The 22682-nt window shown below is 40.6% G+C and overlaps 1 protein-coding gene, 1 long non-coding RNA gene and 25 other non-coding genes across 27 annotated transcripts; all 27 read right to left on the bottom strand.

The window, feature by feature from the left end:
- Nucleotides 1–213: 213 nt before the first annotated feature.
- On the bottom strand, nt 214–285 carry trnaw-cca. The gene has a single exon. It is a non-coding gene; the product is annotated as a tRNA-Trp (tRNA).
- Nucleotides 286–803: 518 nt separating this feature from the next.
- Nucleotides 804–875, bottom strand: trnaw-cca. The gene has a single exon. It is a non-coding gene; the product is annotated as a tRNA-Trp (tRNA).
- A 230-nt stretch (nt 876–1105) lies between these two features.
- On the bottom strand, nt 1106–1177 carry trnaw-cca. The gene has a single exon. It is a non-coding gene; the product is annotated as a tRNA-Trp (tRNA).
- A 780-nt stretch (nt 1178–1957) lies between these two features.
- trnaw-cca lies at nt 1958–2029 on the bottom strand. The gene has a single exon. It is a non-coding gene; the product is annotated as a tRNA-Trp (tRNA).
- Nucleotides 2030–2268: 239 nt separating this feature from the next.
- On the bottom strand, nt 2269–2340 carry trnaw-cca. The gene has a single exon. It is a non-coding gene; the product is annotated as a tRNA-Trp (tRNA).
- A 1924-nt stretch (nt 2341–4264) lies between these two features.
- On the bottom strand, nt 4265–5957 carry LOC117769327 (progesterone receptor-like). The gene is made up of 5 exons (XM_034598180.1): nt 5853–5957; nt 5716–5771; nt 5392–5640; nt 4410–4981; nt 4265–4333 (listed from the first exon to the last, which is right to left on the bottom strand). Exons 1-5 carry the CDS (start codon nt 5876–5878, stop codon nt 4325–4327), a joined length of 912 nt encoding a protein of 303 aa, XP_034454071.1. The 5' UTR covers nt 5879–5957; the 3' UTR covers nt 4265–4324.
- Nucleotides 5958–6497: 540 nt separating this feature from the next.
- On the bottom strand, nt 6498–6569 carry trnaw-cca. Its single transcript has one exon. It is a non-coding gene; the product is annotated as a tRNA-Trp (tRNA).
- Nucleotides 6570–6799: 230 nt separating this feature from the next.
- trnaw-cca lies at nt 6800–6871 on the bottom strand. The gene has a single exon. It is a non-coding gene; the product is annotated as a tRNA-Trp (tRNA).
- An 820-nt stretch (nt 6872–7691) lies between these two features.
- Nucleotides 7692–7763, bottom strand: trnaw-cca. The gene has a single exon. It is a non-coding gene; the product is annotated as a tRNA-Trp (tRNA).
- Nucleotides 7764–8002: 239 nt separating this feature from the next.
- Nucleotides 8003–8074, bottom strand: trnaw-cca. The gene has a single exon. It is a non-coding gene; the product is annotated as a tRNA-Trp (tRNA).
- A 195-nt stretch (nt 8075–8269) lies between these two features.
- On the bottom strand, nt 8270–8341 carry trnaw-cca. The gene has a single exon. It is a non-coding gene; the product is annotated as a tRNA-Trp (tRNA).
- A 532-nt stretch (nt 8342–8873) lies between these two features.
- trnaw-cca lies at nt 8874–8945 on the bottom strand. The gene has a single exon. It is a non-coding gene; the product is annotated as a tRNA-Trp (tRNA).
- Nucleotides 8946–9169: 224 nt separating this feature from the next.
- On the bottom strand, nt 9170–9241 carry trnaw-cca. Its single transcript has one exon. It is a non-coding gene; the product is annotated as a tRNA-Trp (tRNA).
- Nucleotides 9242–9480: 239 nt separating this feature from the next.
- Nucleotides 9481–9552, bottom strand: trnaw-cca. Its single transcript has one exon. It is a non-coding gene; the product is annotated as a tRNA-Trp (tRNA).
- Nucleotides 9553–10070: 518 nt separating this feature from the next.
- trnaw-cca lies at nt 10071–10142 on the bottom strand. Its single transcript has one exon. It is a non-coding gene; the product is annotated as a tRNA-Trp (tRNA).
- Nucleotides 10143–10372: 230 nt separating this feature from the next.
- On the bottom strand, nt 10373–10444 carry trnaw-cca. The gene has a single exon. It is a non-coding gene; the product is annotated as a tRNA-Trp (tRNA).
- Nucleotides 10445–11224: 780 nt separating this feature from the next.
- On the bottom strand, nt 11225–11296 carry trnaw-cca. The gene has a single exon. It is a non-coding gene; the product is annotated as a tRNA-Trp (tRNA).
- Nucleotides 11297–11535: 239 nt separating this feature from the next.
- On the bottom strand, nt 11536–11607 carry trnaw-cca. The gene has a single exon. It is a non-coding gene; the product is annotated as a tRNA-Trp (tRNA).
- Nucleotides 11608–15762: 4155 nt separating this feature from the next.
- On the bottom strand, nt 15763–15834 carry trnaw-cca. Its single transcript has one exon. It is a non-coding gene; the product is annotated as a tRNA-Trp (tRNA).
- Nucleotides 15835–16064: 230 nt separating this feature from the next.
- trnaw-cca lies at nt 16065–16136 on the bottom strand. The gene has a single exon. It is a non-coding gene; the product is annotated as a tRNA-Trp (tRNA).
- Nucleotides 16137–16660: 524 nt separating this feature from the next.
- On the bottom strand, nt 16661–16732 carry trnaw-cca. The gene has a single exon. It is a non-coding gene; the product is annotated as a tRNA-Trp (tRNA).
- Nucleotides 16733–16956: 224 nt separating this feature from the next.
- Nucleotides 16957–17028, bottom strand: trnaw-cca. Its single transcript has one exon. It is a non-coding gene; the product is annotated as a tRNA-Trp (tRNA).
- A 239-nt stretch (nt 17029–17267) lies between these two features.
- trnaw-cca lies at nt 17268–17339 on the bottom strand. Its single transcript has one exon. It is a non-coding gene; the product is annotated as a tRNA-Trp (tRNA).
- A 1923-nt stretch (nt 17340–19262) lies between these two features.
- Nucleotides 19263–19482, bottom strand: LOC117769332. Its single transcript, XR_004615193.1, has 2 exons — nt 19397–19482; nt 19263–19320 (listed from the first exon to the last, which is right to left on the bottom strand). It is a non-coding gene; the product is annotated as an uncharacterized LOC117769332 (long non-coding RNA).
- A 2444-nt stretch (nt 19483–21926) lies between these two features.
- On the bottom strand, nt 21927–21998 carry trnaw-cca. The gene has a single exon. It is a non-coding gene; the product is annotated as a tRNA-Trp (tRNA).
- Nucleotides 21999–22228: 230 nt separating this feature from the next.
- trnaw-cca lies at nt 22229–22300 on the bottom strand. The gene has a single exon. It is a non-coding gene; the product is annotated as a tRNA-Trp (tRNA).
- Nucleotides 22301–22539: 239 nt separating this feature from the next.
- On the bottom strand, nt 22540–22611 carry trnaw-cca. Its single transcript has one exon. It is a non-coding gene; the product is annotated as a tRNA-Trp (tRNA).
- Nucleotides 22612–22682: the final 71 nt, after the last annotated feature.

Raw genomic sequence — 22682 nt, 5'->3', positions numbered from 1 at the left:
TAGATGCAATGGAAGTGCAAATATCATCAATAAAACAGAATTAAATATTGAACCAATGAGTTCTTCAGTCGGAAGATATTTCCTGAGTTGGTGTTATGATTAGGTGGTGTTGGAGAAGGCTCTATTATACATCCCCATAAATTTGCTAAAGAACAAGCATTCTATAGGTCAAACCTGATGCTGTAGATGGACACGTGCATTTGAAAGCACAGCTGACCTTGACGTGATTTGAACACGCAGCCTTCTGATCTGGAGTCAGACGCGCTACCGTTGCGCCACAAGGTCTATGGTCTTGGACAGTAATGCTACTTTAGAGGGATGCAAGAGAAGTGCAAAGGTCATCACTAAAACAAGATATAAGAGTGAACCAATGTGTTCTTTGTACATAAAGATATTTCCTGAATTAGTGTTTTGATTAAGTGATGGCAGAGAATGTACGTTAACATGTCACCCTGACTAAAATATCCTGGAGATTTTTACAGGACAGAGGTATTTCCAAACAAACGTGACATGATTTGAACACACAGCCTTCTGTCCTGGAGTCAGACATGCTACCAATTCACCACAAGGTCTGTAAGAACATACAGTGATGTTAGTTTAGAGGGATTCAAGACAAGTGCAACGATCGTCAATAAAACCGGATTAAATGCTGAGTTCTTCAGACAAAAGATATTTACTGATTGTTTTAATTGCATGGTGGTGGAGAGCACTCTCTAACACACCACCCTACATATCAATAAGGAACTGGGGACTGTGATATCCTGGAAAGCATCAAAGGACACATTAACAGCAATAAACCCTTTTGACCTTGATGTGATTTGAACACGCAGCCTTCTGATCTGGAATCAGACACGCTACCATTGCGCCACAAGGTCTGTGAAAACAAATACTGATGTTAATTTAGATACAATGGAAGTGCAAAGATAATCTATAAAACAGAATTAAAGATTGAACCAATGAGATCTTCAGTTGGAAGATATTTCCTGGATTGTTGATTTGACTTAGTGGTGGTGGAAAAGGCTTTATTATACACCCCCATCAATTTGCCAAAGCACATAAGTCACACCTGATGCTGTAGATGGACACAAGCATTTGATAGCACAGCTGACTTTGACGTGATTTGAACACGCAGCCTTCTGATCTGGAGTCAGACGCGCTACCGTTGCGCCACAAGGTCCGTGGTTTCAGACAGTAATGTCACTTTATATGGATGCAATAGAAGTGCAAAGGTCATCAAAAAAACAATATATATAAGAGTGAACCAATGTGTTCTTTGTACATAAAGATATTTCTTGAATTGGTGTTTTGATTAAGTGATGGCAGAGAATGCACGTTAGCATGTCACCCTAAATGTTCGTGGAGAACTGGTGACTAAAATATCCTGGACATTTTTACAGGACAGAGGTATTTCCAAATAAACGTGACATGATTTCAATTCACAGCCTTCTGTCCTGGACTCAGACACACTACCAATTCACCACAAGGTCTGTAAAAACATACAGTGATGTTAGTTTAGAGGGATATTATAAAACCGGATTTAATACTGAGTTCCTTCAGACAAAAGGTATTTTCTGATGTGCTGTTTTGATTACATGGTGGTGAACTGGGGACTGTAATATCCTGGAAGCATCAAAGGACACATTGACTGCAATAAACCCTTTTGACCTTGATGTGATTTGAACACGCAGCCTTCTGATCTGGAGTCAGACGCACTACCGTTGCACCACAAGGTCTATGACCAGTGACAATAATGCCACTTTAAATGGATGCAATAGAAGTGTAAAATAAATAAAACAATATATAAGAGTGAACCAATGTGTTCTTTGCAGAAAAGATTTTCACAGTTAATCAAAACACACTTCTGCAGAAATTGGAGCAGATCTTGGGTGAGTGAAACTCATTTAGTGACTTCTCACCTTAGAAACACGAGATTGACAAGGTTTACCACACATCTGTTTGACCTTGACGTGATTTGAACACGCAGCCTTCTGATCTGGAGTCAGACGCGCTACCGTTGCGCCACAAGGTCTGTAAAAACAAATACTGATGTTAATTTAGATACAATGGAAGTGCAAAGATAATATATAAAACAGAATTAAAGATTGAACCAATGAGATCTTCAGTTGGAAGATATTTCCTGGATTGTTGTTTTGACTTAGTGGTGGTGGAAAAGGCTTTATTATACATCCCTATTAATTTGCCAAAGCACAACTGATCAATAAGTCAAACCTGATGCTGTAGATGGACACGTGCATTTGAAAGCACAGCTGACCTTGACGTGATTTGAACACGCAGCCTTCTGATCTGGAGTCAGACGCGCTACCGTTGCGCCACAAGGTCTGATGTTGGATATATCGTCATGTTACTTTAAATGTATGCAATAAATGTGCAAAGGCCATAAATTAAGCAGCTTCCAAAACAGAGTGAACATATTACTTGCACAGAACATTTTCCCTGATCATGTGCTGGTAGAGAGCACTCTTAAAAAATCATCATCTAGCGAGTTCTAAGTTGACAAACTTTAAAGAACACAGGGGACAGTATTTATCACACATCCATTCGAAATCTGGAAGGCACAATGGCCTTTTAGCCGAAAAGCAAACCATCCAAATCAGGAATATGCAGTTCAGATCCACAAAGCAAATCACTGCATAGAAGCCATATACTTTAAACTGATGTGAGTTTAGTGCTTTTTTAACTTTGTATGTTTTCTGTTAACTTTATGCATTTACCTTTCAGCGGCTACGGCTTTGAACTCGTGTTCATTATTCTGTTTTCCATTTTGATTTCGAAATGTTTTTTTTGAAAGCAAAACATCAGTGTTACTGTTTGACGCAGACAGGACTCGGACTGTCAAGCTTCTGATCTGGAGTCAGACTCGTCACCATCGGGTACGCAAATACATCAGTGCAGAAAGGCTCATGTCTAAGCCCACTGTAGGCCGGCGAGAGTTCATTTGTGTTCATGAGGCTGAACACGGATACATGACACATTAAAGGAAAAAACAATTAACGGTCATCACGGTGTCGGGCCGAGACAAGCTTTCAGAATAGCTCCAATGATTGTACAGGCCTTTGAACCACTACTGAAGGGATGAAACGACATTCTGTGAATATTGCATTACATTTCATGAATAGGCTCATCTGACACTTCTACCCAAAATATAATAATGTGTTGCAGTTTGATGACACGTACCTTATATCTTTTTAATCCTATGTAGAGTTTGAGCATTGTTAAAAGGGCTATACAAATAAAATAATTAACTTAGTTTCATGGCAAAGTGTATGTATATATAAATTAACTGTAGGCCGTATGACTATAACAGAAGGCCCAAACTCATGAGGTCAAGGTTCTATAGTAACTTATTGCACCGAATTCACCCAAAGGTGTTCAAGTTAGCTCAGATCTTCTGACTGCAGTTATGATTCACACAGCTTTTGGGTTTGATTCTGTATCTTTAATGTGATCATCTGCTGTATCGCTCTAAAAGACCACTGCACCAGGAGTAAAATGTTTGTATCTGAGGCATTGAGTTCAAAAGGGATAGTTTGACCCTAATGGGATTGTAGATTTAAACATTCTGCAGTGAGATGTGCTACAAGTGCGTTTTTAGATTCAAAGCAACTGGATATGTCAGATATTAGTCTTACACTAGTTTTTTGCACTTGTAACATTTAAAGGGCCCATATTTAACACCTTTCTGGGATTTAATGAGGTATTGGTACCCCTAGGATGATGCATCAGTGCTTTAAAGTAAAAAAAATAACTGCAATTGTATTTCCTTGTCTCCTCTTCTGCCTGTCCAGACAGAAGAGGCCATGAAACCATGGCTTCAAGTGGAGCTATGTCATTTCTTACTGACTCATTTGAGGACTCGTTGCCCCCCCCCCCCCCACTACAGAGCTCCAGCCCACAAGTTGACAGGAATTGTTCAAGTGGTTTTCTGATGACATCAACCAGACTGGTCTTTTTACTGCAATGTTAGCTTAATACATGTTATTGTGTTTGCCACCATTTCATTTGAAATGTATAGTGTAAAAAAAAAATAAAAGAAACAAGTCAACAGAGTCAACATGTTGACAGAAGGGGGTTAAAGAGCATGTGGTATAGCAATTTAATAGTTTGGAAACTTGTGGCTTTTCACATCATGATTTACATTAAGGGCATAGGATGCTGCATGTTCAAGCAATCTTTTCCCCATGATTGATTTGTCACCACCATGTGGAACAGGTCCTTTACAGGTCAATAAAAATGCATGAAACGCAAGTATTTGAAAAAGGTCTTTTATTGAATTCTGAAACATCCTGCTGGAGGGATCCACCTCTTAGTCATGCTGAAAGACAAGGTCAACATTAGCACAAGTAAAAAAGAAAAAAAAGATATTTTGTGCCAGATTTTTATCAATTTACCTTGGCTGCATTAGAATTGCTCCCATAACCACCTGCATGGAGAATTGGTTGCCTGGCGGTTCGACGTGAATAAATGGGTTGGACAGCTGCACCACCACGTCTAGAACCACCATTTGCAGGAGCTTCAACATTGGGAGTGTTGATTGGCTGTGAGGGAGCAGGGTAGGGAAGGTATTCTCTCACATAGTGAGCCTCTTTGAAGTCGTCCCTTCCGTGCTCTAAACCGCCGCTGAAGTAACTGACTGTGCCTGTTGGATATTGGCCGGTCAGGAACATGTAGTCGTAGTAAGGATAAACGCGCCAGAGTCCAGCAGGGCCAGAGTCTGGTCGAGGTGGGCTGACGTAGCCTTCAAGAGATCCAGCCAGAGGAGAACGAGGAGGTGGTGGCAGGAAGCCTTGTTCCGCAGTCTCGTGGTCGTACTCGCCACCCTCAAGGTTCCTTTCGTAATGGGACAGCTCCCCTGCCTGGTACACCGGTGGAAGAGGGATACTCAGATACTCTCCACTGCTGGATGCAACTTCTGGTGTTTCCTCATCTCTGAGGATAGGAGGTGCAATGAGCCACTTGCTCTCTGAGGAGAAGTAAAAATAAAATATGAGCAAGATCAAATGATCTGCTTCAGATTAAAAATCTGAATTTCCACAACAGAGAAGTAACCAAAGTCCTTCATTCAAAATGCTACCAAAGGAATAAAACCACCTGTTACAGTGAAGTTAGAGCCTCAACCCAATATTAACTTGTGCACAAGGTGTGTGCAGTGATAAATTCAGAGGCTCCAATGAGTCTGGACAAAATCATTTGTACTTGACAAATGCAACATATGACAACTTCAATCTAATTAGTCACTGAACACCCATCAGGGCACATTTCTACAGGATACTATTTATTGATGGTTAACAAAACCAAAAAAAACAAGGTACTAACAACAAGAGTTAAATGTTGTAGATACAAAAATATTTTCTAAAGCATTCGATTTTCTACCTTTTGAGCCAGACTGAAATCCAGCTCCTGACTGTGCTGGGCCTGCAGGACCCTGCCTCGCTGCACTGCCCCTGGACTTAACAGGTTTGGAAGAAGAACCAGCGCCAGCAGATGCAGCCAGCTCAGGCGCCTCAGGATAAGCACCCTCAGGCATGAGTCCAGGTGAATACTGGCTGGAAGGCGCTCCCTGGTTAGAGCCTGATCTTGGATACATAGAACTGCCGCTAAAGGACGCACCGGGATTAAAGCCTGAATACAAGAGACGTTATTCAGACGTGAATTTTACTGAAGCATGTAAATGTTTTAACCAGACTGTGAGATTACCTTTCTTGACAGGGCCACAGCACATGTCCACAATCAGCAGAGCCCAGAGGGAAGCCCTGAAATGATTTAAAAATCAAACATATGAACACAAGTTTCCAAACAAACAAATTGCCCGTGACACAAGAACATCAACTTACCCAAAGAAGAACCGTGCAGTCGTCATGTTGAAGGCTCACACTGAACATGCAGACGGAGGTGCAGGTTTATAAATGCTGCTGATCAATCCCAGCTTAACAATGGACAGCTGTTGGTGATTGACAGGTCAGACCTCAGCACAGTGACTGAACGAGGATCAGGTGCAACAAGGTTGGTGGCCTCTCTTCATTACCTCAGTGTTTATGTTCAATGAATGTGTTCTTTGTACATAAAGATATTTCCTGAATTAGTGTTTTGATTAAGTGATGGCAGAGAATGTACGTTAACATGTCACCCTGACTAAAATATCCTGGAGATTTTTACAGGACAGAGGTATTTCCAAACAAACGTGACATGATTTGAACACACAGCCTTCTGTCCTGGAGTCAGACATGCTACCAATTCACCACAAGGTCTGTAAAAACATACAGTGATGTTAGTTTAGAGGGATTCAAGACAAGTGCAACGATCGTCAATAAAACCGGATTAAATGCTGAGTTCTTCAGACAAAAGATATTTACTGATTGTTTTAATTGCATGGTGGTGGAGAGCACTCTCTAACACACCACCCTACATATCAATAAGGAACTGGGGACTGTGATATCCTGGAAAGCATCAAAGGACACATTAACAGCAATAAACCCTTTTGACCTTGATGTGATTTGAACACGCAGCCTTCTGATCTGGAATCAGACGCGCTACCATTGCGCCACAAGGTCTGTAAAAACAAATACTGATGTTAATTTAGATACAATGGAAGTGCAAAGATAATCTATAAAACAGAATTAAAGATTGAACCAATGAGATCTTCAGTTGGAAGATATTTCCTGGATTGTTGATTTGACTTAGTGGTGGTGGAAAAGGCTTTATTATACACCCCCATCAATTTGCCAAAGCACATAAGTCACACCTGATGCTGTAGATGGACACACGCATTTGATAGCACAGCTGACTTTGACGTGATTTGAACACGCAGCCTTCTGATCTGGAGTCAGACGCGCTACCGTTGCGCCACAAGGTCCGTGGTTTCAGACAGTAATGTCACTTTATATGGATGCAATAGAAGTGCAAAGGTCATCAAAAAAACAATATATATAAGAGTGAACCAATGTGTTCTTTGTACATAAAGATATTTCTTGAATTGGTGTTTTGATTAAGTGATGGCAGAGAATGCACGTTAGCATGTCACCCTAAATGTTCGTGGAGAACTGGTGACTAAAATATCCTGGACATTTTTACAGGACAGAGGTATTTCCAAATAAACGTGACATGATTTCAATTCACAGCCTTCTGTCCTGGACTCAGACACACTACCAATTCACCACAAGGTCTGTAAAAACATACATACATGTTAGTTTAGAGGGATATTATAAAACTGGATTTAATACTGAGTTCCTTCAGACAAAAGGTATTTTCTGATGTGCTGTTTTGATTACATGGTGGTGGAGAGCACTCTCTAACACACCACCCTACATATCAATAATGAACTGGGGACTGTAATATCCTGGAAGCATCAAAGGACACATTGACTGCAATAAACCCTTTTGACCTTGATGTGATTTGAACACGCAGCCTTCTGATCTGGAGTCAGACGCACTACCGTTGCACCACAAGGTCTATGACCAGTGACAATAATGCCACTTTAAATGGATGCAATAGAAGTGTAAAATAAATAAAACAATATATAAGAGTGAACCAATGTGTTCTTTGCAGAAAAGATTTTCACAGTTAATCAAAACACACTTCTGCAGAAATTGGAGCAGATCTTGGGTGAGTGAAACTCATTTAGTGACTTCTCACCTTAGAAACACGAGATTGACAAGGTTTACCACACATCTGTTTGACCTTGACGTGATTTGAACACGCAGCCTTCTGATCTGGAGTCAGACGCGCTACCGTTGCGCCACAAGGTCTGTAAAAACAAATACTGATGTTAATTTAGATACAATGGAAGTGCAAAGATAATATATAAAACAGAATTAAAGATTGAACCAATGAGATCTTCAGTTGGAAGATATTTCCTGGATTGTTGTTTTGACTTAGTGGTGGTGGAAAAGGCTTTATTATACATCCCCATTAATTTGCCAAAGCACAACTGATCAATAAGTCAAACCTGATGCTGTAGATGGACACGTGCATTTGAAAGCACAGCTGACCTTGACGTGATTTGAACACGCAGCCTTCTGATCTGGAGTCAGACGCGCTACCATTGCGCCACAAGGTCTGTAAAAACAAATACTGATGTTAATTTAGATGCAATGGAAGTGCAAATATCATCAATAAAACAGAATTAAATATTGAAACAATGAGTTCTTCAGTCGGAAGATATTTCCTGAGTTGGTGTTATGATTAGGTGGTGTTGGAGAAGGCTCTATTATACATCCCCATAAATTTGGACATCTGCATTTGAAAGCACAGCTGACCTTGACGTGGTTTGAACACGCAGCCTTCTGATCTGGAGTCAGACGCGCTACCGTTGCGCCACAAGGTCCGTGGTTTCAGACAGTAATGCCACTTTATATGGATGCAATAGAAGTGCAAAGGTCATCAAAAAAACCAATATATATAAGAGTGAACCAATGTGTTCTTTGTACATAAAGATATTTCTTGAATTGGTGTTTTGATTAAGTGATGGCAGAGAATGCACGTTAGCATGTCACCCTAAATGTTCGTGGAGAACTGGTGACTAAAATATCCTGGACATTTTTACAGGACAGAGGTATTTCCAAATAAACGTGACATGATTTCAATTCACAGCCTTCTGTCCTGAAGTCAGACACGCTACCAATTCACCACAAGGCCTGTAAAAACATACAGTGATGTTAGTTTAGAGGGATATTATAAAACCGGATTTAATACTGAGTTCCTTCAGACAAAAGGTATTTTCTGATGTGCTGTTTTGATTACGTGGTGGTGGTGGTGGAGAGCACTCTCTAACACACCACCCTACATATCAATAATGAACTGGGGACTGTGATATCCTGGAAAGCATCAAAGGACACATTGACTGCAATAAACCCTTTTGACCTCGATGTGATTTGAACACGCAGCCTTCTGATCTGGAGTCAGACGCACTACCGTTGCGCCACAAGGTCTTTGACCAGTGTCAATAATGCCACTTTAAATGGATGCAATAGAAGTGTAAAATAAATAAAACAATACATAAGAGTGAACCAATGTGTTCTTTGCAGAAAAGATTTTCACAGTTAATCAAAACACACTTCTGCAGAAATTGGAGCAGATCTTGGGTGAGTGAAAGTCATTTAGTGACTTCTCACCTTAGAAACACGAGATTGACAAGGTTTACCACACATCTGTTTGACCTTGACGTGATTTGAACACGCAGCCTTCTGATCTGGAGTCAGACGCGCTACCATTGCGCCACAAGGTCTGTAAAAACAAATACTGATGTTAATTTAGATGCAATGGAAGTGCAAATATCATCAATAAAACAGAATTAAATATTGAACCAATGAGTTCTTCAGTCGGAAGATATTTCCTGAGTTGGTGTTATGATTAGGTGGTGTTGGAGAAGGCTCTATTATACATCCCCATAAATTTGCTAAAGAACAAGCATTCTATAGGTCAAACCTGATGCTGTAGATGGACACGTGCATTTGAAAGCACAGCTGACCTTGACGTGATTTGAACACGCAGCCTTCTGATCTGGAGTCAGACGCGCTACCGTTGCGCCACAAGGTCTATGGTCTTGGACAGTAATGCTACTTTAGAGGGATGCAAGAGAAGTGCAAAGGTCATCACTAAAACAAGATATAAGAGTGAACCAATGTGTTCTTTGTACATAAAGATATTTCCTGAATTAGTGTTTTGATTAAGTGATGGCAGAGAATGTACGTTAACATGTCACCCTGACTAAAATATCCTGGAGATTTTTACAGGACAGAGGTATTTCCAAACAAACGTGACATGATTTGAACACACAGCCTTCTGTCCTGGAGTCAGACATGCTACCAATTCACCACAAGGTCTGTAAGAACATACAGTGATGTTAGTTTAGAGGGATTCAAGACAAGTGCAACGATCGTCAATAAAACCGGATTAAATGCTGAGTTCTTCAGACAAAAGATATTTACTGATTGTTTTAATTGCATGGTGGTGGAGAGCACTCTCTAACACACCACCCTACATATCAATAAGGAACTGGGGACTGTGATATCCTGGAAAGCATCAAAGGACACATTAACAGCAATAAACCCTTTTGACCTTGATGTGATTTGAACACGCAGCCTTCTGATCTGGAATCAGACACGCTACCATTGCGCCACAAGGTCTGTGAAAACAAATACTGATGTTAATTTAGATACAATGGAAGTGCAAAGATAATCTATAAAACAGAATTAAAGATTGAACCAATGAGATCTTCAGTTGGAAGATATTTCCTGGATTGTTGATTTGACTTAGTGGTGGTGGAAAAGGCTTTATTATACACCCCCATCAATTTGCCAAAGCACATAAGTCACACCTGATGCTGTAGATGGACACACGCATTTGATAGCACAGCTGACTTTGACGTGATTTGAACACGCAGCCTTCTGATCTGGAGTCAGACGCGCTACCGTTGCGCCACAAGGTCCGTGGTTTCAGACAGTAATGTCACTTTATATGGATGCAATAGAAGTGCAAAGGTCATCAAAAAAACAATATATATAAGAGTGAACCAATGTGTTCTTTGTACATAAAGATATTTCTTGAATTGGTGTTTTGATTAAGTGATGGCAGAGAATGCACGTTAGCATGTCACCCTAAATGTTCGTGGAGAACTGGTGACTAAAATATCCTGGACATTTTTACAGGACAGAGGTATTTCCAAATAAACGTGACATGATTTCAATTCACAGCCTTCTGTCCTGGACTCAGACACACTACCAATTCACCACAAGGTCTGTAAAAACATACAGTGATGTTAGTTTAGAGGGATATTATAAAACCGGATTTAATACTGAGTTCCTTCAGACAAAAGGTATTTTCTGATGTGCTGTTTTGATTACATGGTGGTGAACTGGGGACTGTAATATCCTGGAAGCATCAAAGGACACATTGACTGCAATAAACCCTTTTGACCTTGATGTGATTTGAACACGCAGCCTTCTGATCTGGAGTCAGACGCACCACCGTTGCACCACAAGGTCTATGACCAGTGACAATAATGCCACTTTAAATGGATGCAATAGAAGTGTAAAATAAATAAAACAATATATAAGAGTGAACCAATGTGTTCTTTGCAGAAAAGATTTTCACAGTTAATCAAAACACACTTCTGCAGAAATTGGAGCAGATCTTGGGTGAGTGAAACTCATTTAGTGACTTCTCACCTTAGAAACACGAGATTGACAAGGTTTACCACACATCTGTTTGACCTTGACGTGATTTGAACACGCAGCCTTCTGATCTGGAGTCAGACGCGCTACCGTTGCGCCACAAGGTCTGTAAAAACAAATACTGATGTTAATTTAGATACAATGGAAGTGCAAAGATAATATATAAAACAGAATTAAAGATTGAACCAATGAGATCTTCAGTTGGAAGATATTTCCTGGATTGTTGTTTTGACTTAGTGGTGGTGGAAAAGGCTTTATTATACATCCCTATTAATTTGCCAAAGCACAACTGATCAATAAGTCAAACCTGATGCTGTAGATGGACACGTGCATTTGAAAGCACAGCTGACCTTGACGTGATTTGAACACGCAGCCTTCTGATCTGGAGTCAGACGCGCTACCGTTGCGCCACAAGGTCTGATGTTGGATATATCGTCATGTTACTTTAAATGTATGCAATAAATGTGCAAAGGCCATAAATTAAGCAGCTTCCAAAACAGAGTGAACATATTACTTGCACAGAACATTTTCCCTGATCATGTGCTGGTAGAGAGCACTCTTAAAAAATCATCATCTAGCGAGTTCTAAGTTGACAAACTTTAAAGAACACAGGGGACAGTATTTATCACACATCCATTCGAAATCTGGAAGGCACAATGGCCTTTTAGCCGAAAAGCAAACCATCCAAATCAGGAATATGCAGTTCAGATCCACAAAGCAAATCACTGCATAGAAGCCATATACTTTAAACTGATGTGAGTTTAGTGCTTTTTTAACTTTGTATGTTTTCTGTTAACTTTATGCATTTACCTTTCAGCGGCTACGGCTTTGAACTCGTGTTCATTATTCTGTTTTCCATTTTGATTTCGAAATGTTTTTTTTGAAAGCAAAACATCAGTGTTACTGTTTGACGCAGACAGGACTCGGACTGTCAAGCTTCTGATCTGGAGTCAGACTCGTCACCATCGGGTACGCAAATACATCAGTGCAGAAAGGCTCATGTCTAAGCCCACTGTAGGCCGGCGAGAGTTCATTTGTGTTCATGAGGCTGAACACGGATACATGACACATTAAAGGAAAAAACAATTAACGGTCATCACGGTGTCGGGCCGAGACAAGCTTTCAGAATAGCTCCAATGATTGTACAGGCCTTTGAACCACTACTGAAGGGATGAAACGACATTCTGTGAATATTGCATTACATTTCATGAATAGGCTCATCTGACACTTCTACCCAAAATATAATAATGTGTTGCAGTTTGATGACACGTACCTTATATCTTTTTAATCCTATGTAGAGTTTGAGCATTGTTAAAAGGGCTATACAAATAAAATAATTAACTTAGTTTCATGGCAAAGTGTATGTATATATAAATTAACTGTAGGCCGTATGACTATAACAGAAGGCCCAAACTCATGAGGTCAAGGTTCTATAGTAACTTATTGCACCGAATTCACCCAAAGGTGTTCAAGTTAGCTCAGATCTTCTGACTGCAGTTATGATTCACACAGCTTTTGGGTTTGATTCTGTATCTTTAATGTGATCATCTGCTGTATCGCTCTAAAAGACCACTGCACCAGGAGTAAAATGTTTGTATCTGAGGCATTGAGTTCAAAAGGGATAGTTTGACCCTAATGGGATTGTAGATTTAAACATTCTGCAGTGAGATGTGCTACAAGTGCGTTTTTAGATTCAAAGCAACTGGATATGTCAGATATTAGTCTTACACTAGTTTTTTGCACTTGTAACATTTAAAGGGCCCATATTTAACACCTTTCTGGGATTTAATGAGGTATTGGTACCCCTAGGATGATGCATCAGTGCTTTAAAGTAAAAAAAATAACTGCAATTGTATTTCCTTGTCTCCTCTTCTGCCTGTCCAGACAGAAGAGGCCATGAAACCATGGCTTCAAGTGGAGCTATGTCATTTCTTACTGACTCATTTGAGGACTCGTTGCCCCCCCCCCCCACTACAGAGCTCCAGCCCACAAGTTGACAGGAATTGTTCAAGTGGTTTTCTGATGACATCAACCAGACTGGTCTTTTTACTGCAATGTTAGCTTAATACATGTTATTGTGTTTGCCACCATTTCATTTGAAATGTATAGTGTAAAAAAAAAATAAAAGAAACAAGTCAACAGAGTCAACATGTTGACAGAAGGGGGTTAAAGAGCATGTGGTATAGCAATTTAATAGTTTGGAAACTTGTGGCTTTTCACATCATGATTTACATTAAGGGCATAGGATGCTGCATGTTCAAGCAATCTTTTCCCCATGATTGATTTGTCACCACCATGTGGAACAGGTCCTTTACAGGTCAATAAAAATGCATGAAACGCAAGTATTTGAAAAAGGTCTTTTATTGAATTCTGAAACATCCTGCTGGAGGGATCCACCTCTTAGTCATGCTGAAAGACAAGGTCAACATTAGCACAAGTAAAAAAGAAAAAAAAGATATTTTGTGCCAGATTTTTATCAATTTACCTTGGCTGCATTAGAATTGCTCCCATAACCACCTGCATGGAGAATTGGTTGCCTGGCGGTTCGACGTGAATAAATGGGTTGGACAGCTGCACCACCACGTCTAGAACCACCATTTGCAGGAGCTTCAACATTGGGAGTGTTGATTGGCTGTGAGGGAGCAGGGTAGGGAAGGTATTCTCTCACATAGTGAGCCTCTTTGAAGTCGTCCCTTCCGTGCTCTAAACCGCCGCTGAAGTAACTGACTGTGCCTGTTGGATATTGGCCGGTCAGGAACATGTAGTCGTAGTAAGGATAAACGCGCCAGAGTCCAGCAGGGCCAGAGTCTGGTCGAGGTGGGCTGACGTAGCCTTCAAGAGATCCAGCCAGAGGAGAACGAGGAGGTGGTGGCAGGAAGCCTTGTTCCGCAGTCTCGTGGTCGTACTCGCCACCCTCGAGGTTCCTTTCGTAATGGGACAGCTCCCCTGCCTGGTACACCGGTGGAAGAGGGATACTCAGATACTCTCCACTGCTGGATGCAACTTCTGGTGTTTCCTCATCTCTGAGGATAGGAGGTGCAATGAGCCACTTGCTCTCTGAGGAGAAGTAAAAATAAAATATGAGCAAGATCAAATGATCTGCTTCAGATTAAAAATCTGAATTTCCACAACAGAGAAGTAACCAAAGTCCTTCATTCAAAATGCTACCAAAGGAATAAAACCACCTGTTACAGTGAAGTTAGAGCCTCAACCCAATATTAACTTGTGCACAAGGTGTGTGCAGTGATAAATTCAGAGGCTCCAATGAGTCTGGACAAAATCATTTGTACTTGACAAATGCAACATATGACAACTTCAATCTAATTAGTCACTGAACACCCATCAGGGCACATTTCTACAGGATACTATTTATTGATGGTTAACAAAACCAAAAAAAACAAGGTACTAACAACAAGAGTTAAATGTTGTAGATACAAAAATATTTTCTAAAGCATTCGATTTTCTACCTTTTGAGCCAGACTGAAATCCAGCTCCTGACTGTGCTGGGCCTGCAGGACCCTGCCTCGCTGCACTGCCCCTGGACTTAACAGGTTTGGAAGAAGAACCAGCGCCAGCAGATGCAGCCAGCTCAGGCGCCTCAGGATAAGCACCCTCAGGCATGAGTCCAGGTGAATACTGGCTGGAAGGCGCTCCCTGGTTAGAGCCTGATCTTGGATACATAGAACTGCCGCTAAAGGACGCACCGGGATTAAAGCCTGAATACAAGAGACGTTATTCAGACGTGAATTTTACTGAAGCATGTAAATGTTTTAACCAGACTGTGAGATTACCTTTCTTGACAGGGCCACAGCACATGTCCACAATCAGCAGAGCCCAGAGGGAAGCCCTGAAATGATTTAAAAATCAAACATATGAACACAAGTTTCCAAACAAACAAATTGCCCGTGACACAAGAACATCAACTTACCCAAAGAAGAACCGTGCAGTCGTCATGTTGAAGGCTCACACTGAACATGCAGACGGAGGTGCAGGTTTATAAATGCTGCTGATCAATCCCAGCTTAACAATGGACAGCTGTTGGTGATTGACAGGTCAGACCTCAGCACAGTGACTGAACGAGGATCAGGTGCAACAAGGTTGGTGGCCTCTCTTCATTACCTCAGTGTTTATGTTCAATGAATGTGTTCTTTGTACATAAAGATATTTCCTGAATTAGTGTTTTGATTAAGTGATGGCAGAGAATGTACGTTAACATGTCACCCTGACTAAAATATCCTGGAGATTTTTACAGGACAGAGGTATTTCCAAACAAACGTGACATGATTTGAACACACAGCCTTCTGTCCTGGAGTCAGACATGCTACCAATTCACCACAAGGTCTGTAAAAACATACAGTGATGTTAGTTTAGAGGGATTCAAGACAAGTGCAACGATCGTCAATAAAACCGGATTAAATGCTGAGTTCTTCAGACAAAAGATATTTACTGATTGTTTTAATTGCATGGTGGTGGAGAGCACTCTCTAACACACCACCCTACATATCAATAAGGAACTGGGGACTGTGATATCCTGGAAAGCATCAAAGGACACATTAACAGCAATAAACCCTTTTGACCTTGATGTGATTTGAACACGCAGCCTTCTGATCTGGAATCAGACGCGCTACCATTGCGCCACAAGGTCTGTAAAAACAAATACTGATGTTAATTTAGATACAATGGAAGTGCAAAGATAATCTATAAAACAGAATTAAAGATTGAACCAATGAGATCTTCAGTTGGAAGATATTTCCTGGATTGTTGATTTGACTTAGTGGTGGTGGAAAAGGCTTTATTATACACCCCCATCAATTTGCCAAAGCACATAAGTCACACCTGATGCTGTAGATGGACACACGCATTTGATAGCACAGCTGACTTTGACGTGATTTGAACACGCAGCCTTCTGATCTGGAGTCAGACGCGCTACCGTTGCGCCACAAGGTCCGTGGTTTCAGACAGTAATGTCACTTTATATGGATGCAATAGAAGTGCAAAGGTCATCAAAAAAACAATATATATAAGAGTGAACCAATGTGTTCTTTGTACATAAAGATATTTCTTGAATTGGTGTTTTGATTAAGTGATGGCAGAGAATGCACGTTAGCATGTCACCCTAAATGTTCGTGGAGAACTGGTGACTAAAATATCCTGGACATTTTTACAGGACAGAGGTATTTCCAAATAAACGTGACATGATTTCAATTCACAGCCTTCTGTCCTGGACTCAGACACACTACCAATTCACCACAAGGTCTGTAAAAACATACAGTGATGTTAGTTTAGAGGGATATTATAAAACTGGATTTAATACTGAGTTCCTTCAGACAAAAGGTATTTTCTGATGTGCTGTTTTGATTACATGGTGGTGGAGAGCACTCTCTAACACACCACCCTACATATCAATAATGAACTGGGGACTGTAATATCCTGGAAGCATCAAAGGACACATTGACTGCAATAAACCCTTTTGACCTTGATGTGATTTGAACACGCAGCCTTCTGATCTGGAGTCAGACGCGCTACCGTTGCACCACAAGGTCTATGACCAGTGACAATAATGCCACTTTAAATGGATGCAATAGAAGTGTAAAATAAATAAAACAATATATAAGAGTGAACCAATGTGTTCTTTGCAGAAAAGATTTTCACAGTTAATCAAAACACACTTCTGCAGAAATTGGAGCAGATCTTGGGTGAGTGAAACTCATTTAGTGACTTCTCACCTTAGAAACACGAGATTGACAAGGTTTACCACACATCTGTTTGACCTTGACGTGATTTGAACACGCAGCCTTCTGATCTGGAGTCAGACGCGCTACCGTTGCGCCACAAGGTCTGTAAAAACAAATACTGATGTTAATTTAGATACAATGGAAGTGCAAAGATAATATATAAAACAGAATTAAAGATTGAACCAATGAGATCTTCAGTTGGAAGATATTTCCTGGATTGTTGTTTTGACTTAGTGGTGGTGGAAAAGGCTTTATTATACATCCCCATTAATTTGCCAAAGCACAACTGATCAATAAGTCAAACCTGATGCTGTAGATGGACACGTGCATTTGAAAGCACAGCTGACCTTGACGTGATTTGAACACGCAGCCTTCTGATCTGGAGTCAGACGCGCTACCGTTGCGCCACAAGGTCTGATGTTGGATATATCGTCATGTTACTTTAAATGTATGCAATAAATGTGCAAAGGCCATAAATTAAGCAGCTTCCAAAACAGAGTGAACATATTACTTGCACAGAACATTTTCCCTGATCATGTGCTGGTAGAGAGCACTCTTAAAAAATCATCATCTAGCGAGTTCTAAGTTGACAAACTTTAAAGAACACAGGGGACAGTATTTATCACACATCCATTCGAAATCTGGAAGGCACAATGGCCTTTTAGCCGAAAAGCAAACCATCCAAATCAGGAATATGCAGTTCAAATCCACAAAGCAAATCACTGCATAGAAGCCATATACTTTAAACTGATGTGAGTTTAGTGCTTTTTTAACTTTGTATGTTTTCTGTTAACTTTATGCATTTACCTTTCAGCGGCTACGGCTTTGAACTCGTGTTCATTATTCTGTTTTCCATTTTGATTTCGAAATGTTTTTTTTGAAAGCAAAACATCAGTGTTACTGTTTGACGCAGACAGGACTCGGACTGTCAAGCTTCTGATCTGGAGTCAGACTCGTCACCATCGGGTACGCAAATACATCAGTGCAGAAAGGCTCATGTCTAAGCCCACTGTAGGCCGGCGAGAGTTCATTTGTGTTCATGAGGCTGAACACGGATACATGACACATTAAAGGAAAAAACAATTAACGGTCATCACGGTGTCGGGCCGAGACAAGCTTTCAGAATAGCTCCAATGATTGTACAGGCCTTTGAACCACTACTGAAGGGATGAAACGACATTCTGTGAATATTGCATTACATTTCATGAATAGGCTCATCTGACACTTTTACCCAAAATATAATAATGTGTTGCAGTTTGATGACACGTACCTTATATCTTTTTAATCCTATGTAGAGTTTGAGCATTGTTAAAAGGGCTATACAAATAAAATAATTAACTTAGTTTCATGGCAAAGTGTATGTATATATAAATTAACTGTAGGCCGTATGACTATAACAGAAGGCCCAAACTCATGAGGTCAAGGTTCTATAGTAACTTATTGCACCGAATTCACCCAAAGGTGTTCAAGTTAGCTCAGATCTTCTGACTGCAGTTATGATTCACACAGCTTTTGGGTTTGATTCTGTATCTTTAATGTGATCATCTGCTGTATCGCTCTAAAAGACCACTGCACCAGGAGTAAAATGTTTGTATCTGAGGCATTGAGTTCAAAAGGGATAGTTTGACCCTAATGGGATTGTAGATTTAAACATTCTGCAGTGAGATGTGCTACAAGTGCGTTTTTAGATTCAAAGCAACTGGATATGTCAGATATTAGTCTTACACTAGTTTTTTGCACTTGTAACATTTAAAGGGCCCATATTTAACACCTTTCTGGGATTTAATGAGGTATTGGTACCCCTAGGATGATGCATCAGTGCTTTAAAGTAAAAAAAATAACTGCAATTGTATTTCCTTGTCTCCTCTTCTGCCTGTCCAGACAGAAGAGGCCATGAAACCATGGCTTCAAGTGGAGCTATGTCATTTCTTACTGACTCATTTGAGGACTCGTTGCCCCCCCCCCCACTACAGAGCTCCAGCCCACAAGTTGACAGGAATTGTTCAAGTGGTTTTCTGATGACATCAACCAGACTGGTCTTTTTACTGCAATGTTAGCTTAATACATGTTATTGTGTTTGCCACCATTTCATTTGAAATGTATAGTGTAAAAAAAAAATAAAAGAAACAAGTCAACATGTTGACAGAAGGGGGTTAAAGAGCATGTGGTATAGCAATTTAATAGTTTGGAAACTTGTGGCTTTTCACATCATGATTTACATTAAGGGCATAGGATGCTGCATGTTCAAGCAATCTTTTCCCCATGATTGATTTGTCACCACCATGTGGAACAGGTCCTTTACAGGTCAATAAAAACGCATGAAACGCAAGTATGTGAAAAAGGTCTTTTATTGAATTCTGAAACATCCTGCTGGAGGGATCCACCTCTTAGTCATGCTGAAAGACAAGGTCAACATTAGCACAAGTAAAAAAGAAAAAAAAGATATTTTGTGCCAGATTTTTATCAATTTACCTTGGCTGCATTAGAATTGCTCCCATAACCACCTGCATGGAGAATTGGTTGCCTGGCGGTTCGACGTGAATAAATGTGTTGGACAGCTGCACCACCACGTCTAGAACCACCATTTGCAGGAGCTTCAACATTGGGAGTGTTGATTGGCTGTGAGGGAGCAGGGTAGGGAAGGTATTCTCTCACATAGTGAGCCTCTTTGAAGTCGTCCCTTCCGTGCTCTAAACCGCCGCTGAAGTAACTGACTGTGCCTGTTGGATATTGGCCGGTCAGGAACATGTAGTCGTAGTAAGGATAAACGCGCCAGAGTCCAGCAGGGCCAGAGTCTGGTCGAGGTGGGCTGACGTAGCCTTCAAGAGATCCAGCCAGAGGAGAACGAGGAGGTGGTGGCAGGAAGCCTTGTTCCGCAGTCTCGCGGTCGTACTCGCCACCCTCAAGGTTCCTTTCGTAATGGGACAGCTCCCCTGCCTGGTACACCGGTGGAAGAGGGATACTCAGATACTCTTCACTGCTGGATGCAACTTCTGGTGTTTCCTCATCTCTGAGGATAGGAGGCGCAATGAGCCACTTGCTCTCTGAGGAGAAATAAAAATAAAATGTGAGCAAGATCAAATGATCTGCTACAGATTAAAAATCTGAATTTTCACAATAGAGAAGTAACCAAAGTCCTTCATTCAAAATGCTACCAAAGGAATAAAACCACCTGTTACGGTGAAGTTATTGAGCCTCAACCCAATATTAACTTGTGCACAAGGTGTGTGCAGTGATAAATTCAGAGGCTCCAATGAGTCTGGACAAGATCATTTATACTTGACAAATGCAACTTCAATCTAATCAGTCACTGAACACCCATCAGGGCACTTTTCTACAGGATTCTATTTATTGATGGTTAACAAAAAAAACACAAGGTACTAGCAACAAGAATTAAATGTTGTAGATACAAAAATATTTTCTAAAGCATTCGATTTTCTACCTTTTGAGCCAGATTGAAATCCAGCTCCTGACTGTGCTGGGCCTGCAGGACCCTGCCTCGCTGCACTGCCCCTGGACTTAACAGGTTTGGAAGAAGAACCAGCGCCAGCAGATGCAGCCAGCTCAGGCGCCTCAGGATAAGCACCCTCAGGCATGAGTCCAGGTGAATACTGGCTGGAAGGCGCTCCCTGGTTAGAGCCTGATCTTGGATACATAGAACTGCCGCTAAAGGACGCACCGGGATTAAAGCCTGAATACAAGAGACGTTATTCAGACGTGATTTTTACTGAAGCATGTAAATGTTTTAACCAGACTGTGAGATTACCTTTATTGACAGGGCCACAGCACATGTCCACAATCAGCAGAGCCCAGAGGGAAGCCCTGAAATGATTTAAAAATCAAACATATGAACACAAGTTTCCAAACAAACAAATTGCCCGTGACACAAGAACATCAACTTACCCAAAGAAGAACCGTGCAGTCGTCATGTTGAAGGCTCACACTGAACATGCAGACGGAGGTGCAGGTTTATAAATGCTGCTGATCAATCCCAGCTTAACAATGGACAGCTGTTGGTGATTGACAGGTCAGACCTCAGCACAGTGACTGAACGAGGATCAGGTGCAACAAGGTTGGTGGCCTCTCTTCATTACCTCAGTGTTTATGTTCAATGAAAAAATAAATCATGTTTCGTTTATGTCTGATTATTTTAACTGTCAGTGCGTAGAAACCTAATGCAGCACAGAATTGACTCTTTTTGTTTTGCAATCATGTGGCATTTTTATGTTATGGAAAAATCTTCAGTTCAAATTATGAACGGAGGAAAATACCTTGATACCATACCAAAATGATTATTGTAAATAATTTGTTTGGAGATTCAAAAGTAATTGGACACATTAAGTCAAAGAAAATCATCATATTTAATTAAATTTAATATTTAACATTCAGATGCTTCTATTGTCCCCGGTGACGCTCTCCCTGGCCTTTGCCTTTAGTCTGCAACAAGTGTGATGCAGCTCAGTTAGACGGAGATGAAAATATTCCACTTCTTAAACCTGAAAAGATCTTTGGCTATTTTGTTCATATGTCTAGGATAATCATATAGATGCTGAATGAATAAATGTTTTCATACATCAATCTGAGCTTAGAAAAACTCATGTTGCTTCCATCAGCAGTGAAAATCATCAGTAATTGCCAACGTGCCAGTTACACCGGCAGCCATATACAGGCCTGAGCCATAACAGAACCAGCTCCATGTTTCATTTTGCTTTTCCCAATCTGCAATGTAACCTTTAACTGAAGCTTTAGTAAAAAGTGCATAATTCATTAAATGTCTAAAGTGGCATTAAATAGAAGTCATCAAGTACAAATACCTCAATACGGGTTTTCTCATGCTAAATTTATGAGCAAATTAACTTAATGATTTCAAACGCTGCTGTAGTATTTCATTGTCTATCTTATTTAAAAAAATTTAAATATAAATAAACTTTTGAAGTTAATGCAGTTTTTATAAAATGGTCACATGATGCTGTAGGTGGACATCTGCATTTGAAAGCACAGCTGACCTTGACGTGGTTTGAACACACAGCCTTCTGATCTGGAGTCAGATGCGCTACCATTGCGCCACAAGGTCTGTAAAAACAAAGACTGATGTTAATTTAGATCCAATGGAAGTGCAAAGATAATCTATAAAACAGAATTAAAGATTGAACCAATGAGATCTTCAGTTGGAAGATATTTCCTGGATTGTTGTTTTGACCAAGTGGTGTTGGAGAAGGCTTTATTATACACCCCCATCAATTTGCCAAAGCACATAAGTCACACCTGAAGCTGTGGATGAACACGTGCATTTAAAAGCACAGGTGACCTTGACGTGATTTGAACACGCAGCCTTCTGATCTGGAGTCAGACGCGCTACCATTGCGCCACAAGGTCTGTAAAAACAAATACTGATGTTAATTTAGATGCAATGGAAGTGCAAATATCATCAATAAAACAGAATTAAATATTGAACCAATGAGTTCTTCAGTCGGAAGATATTTCCTGAGTTGGTGTTATGATTAGGTGGTGTTGGAGAAGGCTCTATTATACATCCCCATAAATTTGCTAAAGAACAAGCATTCTATAGGTCAAACCTGATGCTGTAGATGGACACGTGCATTTGAAAGCACAGCTGACCTTGACGTGATTTGAACACGCAGCCTTCTGATCTGGAGTCAGACGCGCTACCGTTGCGCCACAAGGTCTATGGTCTTGGACAGTAATACTACTTTAGAGGGATGCAAGAGAAGTGCAAAGGTCATCACTAAAACAAGAT

This window comes from Hippoglossus hippoglossus, chromosome 10, assembly GCF_009819705.1.
Source record: "Hippoglossus hippoglossus isolate fHipHip1 chromosome 10, fHipHip1.pri, whole genome shotgun sequence".
Lineage (NCBI taxonomy): Eukaryota > Metazoa > Chordata > Actinopteri > Pleuronectiformes > Pleuronectidae > Hippoglossus > Hippoglossus hippoglossus.
Note: the sequence above shows the minus strand (reverse complement) of the source record. Positions and strands in the feature narration are given on the sequence as shown.